This window comes from Adiantum capillus-veneris, chromosome 3 (genome assembly GCF_014529385.1).
Source record: "Adiantum capillus-veneris isolate H3 chromosome 3, ASM1452938v2, whole genome shotgun sequence".
Lineage (NCBI taxonomy): Eukaryota > Viridiplantae > Streptophyta > Polypodiopsida > Polypodiales > Pteridaceae > Adiantum > Adiantum capillus-veneris.
The window spans coordinates 16,271,962-16,277,178 of NC_140933.1; the positions used below are offsets into that span (position 1 = coordinate 16,271,962).

Sequence of the window (5,217 nt, forward strand, 5' to 3'; positions counted from 1 at the left end):
TTCCTCCGGACTCGATCGAAGCAGCAGTAGAAGCAGCCGAGACAGCATTGCAGGCGAGCGACGCCGGCCCGTTATGCTCACAGTCGGCCTCCAGTTCATCGTAGCGCTCCACCTCCTTCCACTTCTTCCGCCTGAAGGTCATCTGCACACGCAGACTCCATTAGAACGCCTCCGATCCTTCGCCTCTAATTTCTTCCGTTTCGTGATCGGCATTGCGGCCTCCCTTATATTCAATGCAGTCGGCCCTCATCTTTTGTTTTTCCAATTATTAGCAACAGCGATGGCACGGTTCACCTCAGCTTCAGATCGTCATGCAGCAGACGTTGTGGACAGCCATGCCTTCATGACGTAGTTCTCAGTTCCAGATCATGTGAGGAGCTTTTGGCCTCAATGGCCGATCCTACCAAACTTTTTGAGCTCATTGAAAAGATTTACACTACGCTGGCTCCTGCCTGCCGTCACGTGCTCAGCTTCCATGGCGCATATATGGAAAAGTTCATGATTCACCAGCTGCTAATTGGTATGGAACGCTGCAAAGGTGCTAATGACGACCCGAGTTTCTGGAAGCGCCTTATTATAAGGTGTTTCTGTTTCTGCTCGAAAGGTGCATCTATTACACTCCTAATTTCTGCGTATTAAACAAGTGCAAATTACTTGCCATTCCGGATATAATTTTAGCATCTCTCTCTCTCTCTCTCTCTCTCTCTCTCTCTCTCTCTCTCTCGCCTAACTGGGAGAAAGAGAGATATCTTCATGAGTGCAAGGAAAGGTTTCACGGGCAGGTCATTCAACTCGGTGTAGGTACTGATCATGTATGCGAAGAATATGTAGCCGAAAGGCGGCAGTTATGCAAAGTTTCCAGAGAACTGTTGAGAAAGTCTGATCATGGTCGAGAAATTATTCATGCTCGGAGTGCTGGAAGTAGCCTGTCAACATACATTCTTCTGATCACCTTCAAAATCTGGAACAGTTGTAAGCGCTCTCTCGATGAAGTTGTGTAATGTCGTCAGCGTTTGAAATTATTAGCGGTACCTGTAAAGCAATAAAAGCCATGTTCTGCTGCATTTAAGAATCTAAACTCCTCCTAGCTATGCTAAAATGGGGTCTGAAATGTGATACTTGACATGTAGTGTCGCCTAGGATCGCCTCCTTTCAGATTCGAATCCTAGAGTTTTCTTCTGATTTTTGGTGGCCACAAAGCTCAAAGAAACGGACTAGGATGAAATACAACCGGAAAGAACGTTTAGCTCTAAACATTAAGGTTCTATGTAAGGATCTCTCTCTCTCTCTCTCTCTCTCTCTCTCTCTCTCTCTCTCATCATGAGCTGATCAGTCGATTTTCAATACTTGTTGTGTTTGATGCATGCCACTCGTTACGTTCGGAGCTGTTTCAGATCGCACTCAGAAAGCATTGGCAGCAATGGAGTGCAAGCTGGGCTTTGCCTGTAGTGTACTCTAGATTATTGTTGATTCTCGAACTAATTTTGGAACAAGCTGCATATACAAACGCCGCTGTTGCATGTTCTCTTTTGCCAGCTCATTACAGAATATCTGAAGAGTGCTGGGCTTTTGAAATGTACTCAAATATCCTCAGCTGCAAAGTCTGTCCAGCTCTGCAAAGTCATTAAGCAAGCTTGATCTCGCTGGTATTACTTGAGCTTTTGTGACTCATTAACTGTTTTCTCAACACTTAAGTTAGGCAAACATTACCATTCATTATTTGGAGTTTATGGAAACACTAACTACATATATCAAAACAAGGTGCTTAAAGGGGATAACGTTTGCTTGTTGACATGATGGGACCAGCTCTAATGTGAAAAATCAGTTCGATTATGCATCGCAGATTTTGGATGAAAAATCAGAGCCACTGATGAAAATTAGATGAAGTGAGTATGCATGGAATGATCTGCTGGACCTACGACATTAAGCAGTGTGAAATGCCAGAATTTGAAAGATAATGTTGAAAGATCGATAAGCAGGAAGGAGAAACCAGTTTTAATGAGTTCGTCTCTGTGAAACAGTTTGTAATTGGCATGATCCAAATTAGGGAGTCACGGCTCTCTGAAACTGAGAATGAAGGGAATAAATATAGAGAGAAGAGATTACAAGACGGTTTATCTTATTTCAATGTCTTCCCATGCTCTCGAGACTTTGTTTCAGAATATACCCAAGACAGGGCTTGGCAGTTATTTGTGTTCAGAGAGAGGCATGTTATAAGCAACTAATAAAAGTGCAATCTAACTCAAAGTGGGAAGTGTTTTGAAGTTGATTCTACTTCTGATGTCGTCGTTGGTAGTTATTATCGATTTGATTGAGACCATGTAGCTCACAAGGAGTTTTACAAACATTCCAATGTTGTAAACATGGCGCTTTTCTCACATTTTTTCCTACGGTATGAAATATAGGAAGAAAAAATAACAATGTTGTAATTCAAGTAAGGCTTTTCTTCATCATTGAAAGATTATATGTTTTTATTCCATTATTAGAATGCGCATATGAGAATCATTTTCTCAAGTGAGAATCCACATATGTCAAACGAACCAAGATGCAATCAATAATTCTCAAATGAGAAAAATTCTTAATAAATTAGATTTAAAAAATTCCGAGGTGAGAAAAGAAAAATTATTACCAAAGAAAGTTCTTGGGATTCTTTCTCATCTAAGAAACAAGATTTTCAAAAGAGCAAAAGTTCTATCTTTTGAAAGTTCCATTACGATTATGCTCTTTGTTTTCAAAACATATTTATGATCATCCATGCCAATGTACATGGCGTCTCTTTCCTCCCCCCTCCCTTTCTGTGTGTGTGTGTGTGTGTGTGATTGTGTCACACACACACACACACACACACACACACACACACACACATCATGATTTTGTAAGCCCACCAAATTTCATTAAGGTGTTACGTTGTCATTTACATATACTAGTATACTTCCCATTACAATCCCGCCCCTCTCCCATGCATCCCTTCCATGTTGTTTTACAAACATATCCCATTTCCTGTTGGTGTTCTTATGCTATTATAATACATGAAAAATTTCTATACAACGTTCTCAAAAGTGACAGAACGCATGAAGTTTTATAGTGAACTTTTGCATGAAATCTAGCCTTGAGAACAATCATCCTCATAGTCTCAAACCGAGAGTAGCTTAATTTGATTCAATGATCTATTTATTTTATAAGTAACACATATGTAACACTCATATCGAGTTTGCTATTGATTTCTATTCTCAATAAAAAAAAATATTCAATTCATATTTTTACCAAAAACATTGATGTATTACTACCAACCCCTTAGCATGACAATGGATTTACCTTAGGACATAACGATACACCCTTTATACTGATTAGCATGATGTATTGGATAACAACCAACTCAACACTGCATTTTGAGTGTCCTAGCTTCATATTGTCACAAATCGACATACCAACAAAAATAAACACTCTATTTTAATAAATCGAACTTATAAAGAAGTAAGTTTTTGCATTACAACAATAGATAGCACAAAAAGATTTAATTTACAATGTGGAAAACAATTGATGTTCAAGCTGGATTCATGTGATACTAGTAGAAAGCACCCATGTAACATAACAACGAAGAAGATATGTGGGGTCTAAAGTACTTGAGCACTCCCTAAATATTGGCTTATTCAATATTCCTTTTAATTCTTTTATGCAAGGCCATAAGTGGCCATACATCTCATCAATGTCAATCAAACCCATTGCCTCCATCTCCTCAACATCCATCTCACACTATGACATTTGGAGCACATTACTGCTCAAATAGACGCACAAAAACAAAGGAAAAGTTCAAGTCAAAAAATCTCGGGAGCGGTAATGCTGAAGTTAATCCTCGCAGTAATGGTCCTTCAGCAATGCACACGGTAATCGGCCCGGCTACATTTCCGCGTTTATTTCCACCGTATTTACCGCCAGTATTACCGCGACCATTACCGCACACGCAAGTATTTAAAAAAAAAAGCAGATGACCATTTGGATGGTCCTTAGTAGGACCCATCCAAATGGTAATTTGCCTTTTTTTTCCTATACATTTAATAAATAAAAAAACAACAATTTCATTGCACCAAAACTTTGGACCAAAATCAAATGTTTAATTATATTGGAGAAACTCTTCATTACGAAATTGCCCAAATAGGCGATGCATGGTGGTTATACAAATGTGGCCAAAAGAATACTTTGGGCCAAAATCAAGTGTTTAATTATATTGGATATTACAAAATTGCCCAAATAGGCGATACATGGGGTCTATACAACTGTGGCGAAAAGAAGACGCGCGGGCCCAAAAACACTTGGAGGATTGAGCTACTCGGATCCTGGGACCTCTCGAGGAACTCCTTGACTCTGGAAAAGAAAAAAACAACAAAACCTTTAATTAATATAAATGGATACATAAAGCTGTATACAATGATTTAAAAAAAAAGTTCACACTTACAGGCTGTAGTGTACGACATGCATTTTCAAATTCTTCGTGATTGATTTTGTTGTTTTTATACAGCCAGCACCATGTCTGATATTCGGAGTGGCTCTCTTTGTATCTCTGGATCTCTCGGCTTGGACGGGTCATAGTAATATTTTGCTGTATATCAATTAAAAAATATCACAAACCTAACCTTATTACCACAAATTAAATCAATTCAAATGAAAATACGCACACTCACAGTTTTATCTTTCCATGCTGCTTTTCCGCCCGAGCCGTAATGTGTGGGCATTTTCTGCGCCCTCGTCTCCACCTGCCGAGTGTGCGTCCTAGCACCTGCCGCTCTCTCGTCCTCCAGTTCACCCTGGGCTTTCTCCCACTCCTCGTCGTGAACATTTTCAGGGTGATAGTTGTGACCCTCAGATTCAAATGTTCGCTTTGCCGCCCTCCGCACTTTGGACTTCTTATTTTTCAAGAAATTCTTGATGTATTCCTCAAGCCACTGCCTGGACAACTCTTCCACTTGCGGATTAGGGAACCACATGAGCAATGTCGTGTGAATGTACGTCAAGTCGGCTAGGTCCTTATCTTTAAAAGATTTAAAGCAATCTTGGTCTGTCGAGTGGATCAGCTGGTTAAGGTGCCCTTGAAATGTCCTCCCCAAAGAGGAACCTAGATCCACCTCCCCCCCTCGATGTATATAATAGTAGTAGCCACGAGCGTCCGGGGCGGGCGCATCGCGGTCCTCATCCTCATGTGGAGCTCCAAGGGGTGAGCGA

The 5,217-nt window shown here is 40.4% G+C and overlaps 1 protein-coding gene across 4 annotated transcripts; it reads left to right on the forward strand.

Moving 5' to 3' along the window:
• Positions 1-260: 260 nt before the first annotated feature.
• Positions 261-2,255, forward strand: LOC147460542 (uncharacterized). 4 transcript variants are annotated; one of them, XM_086498869.1, is made up of 6 exons: positions 261-604; positions 802-972; positions 1,131-1,268; positions 1,395-1,445; positions 1,537-1,646; positions 1,807-2,255. In XM_086498869.1, exons 1-5 carry the CDS (start codon positions 391-393, stop codon positions 1,626-1,628), a joined length of 666 nt encoding a protein of 221 aa, XP_086354995.1. In that variant the 5' UTR covers positions 261-390; the 3' UTR covers positions 1,629-1,646; positions 1,807-2,255. The 4 variants fall into 4 exon arrangements, with proteins under 4 accessions (XP_086354995.1, XP_086355003.1, XP_086354991.1 ...); XM_086498877.1 differs by having other exon boundaries at positions 1,826-2,255; XM_086498865.1 differs by having other exon boundaries at positions 1,844-2,255.
• The last annotated feature ends 2,962 nt before the right edge of the window (positions 2,256-5,217 follow it).

What these genes read in the sequence shown, in the direction of transcription:
- LOC147460542 (XM_086498857.1), top strand. Translation starts at nt 391, where the DNA reads ATGGCCGATCCTACCAAACTTTTTGAGCTCATTGAAAAGATTTACACT. An exon ending in TTTCTGTTTCTGCTCGAAAG is followed by an intron (nt 605 to 801) that starts GTGCATCTATTA and finishes AACTCGGTGTAG; the next exon opens with GTACTGATCATGTATGCGAA. An exon ending in GTGCAAGCTGGGCTTTGCCT is followed by an intron (nt 1,446 to 1,536) that starts GTAGTGTACTCT and finishes CTCTTTTGCCAG; the next exon opens with CTCATTACAGAATATCTGAA.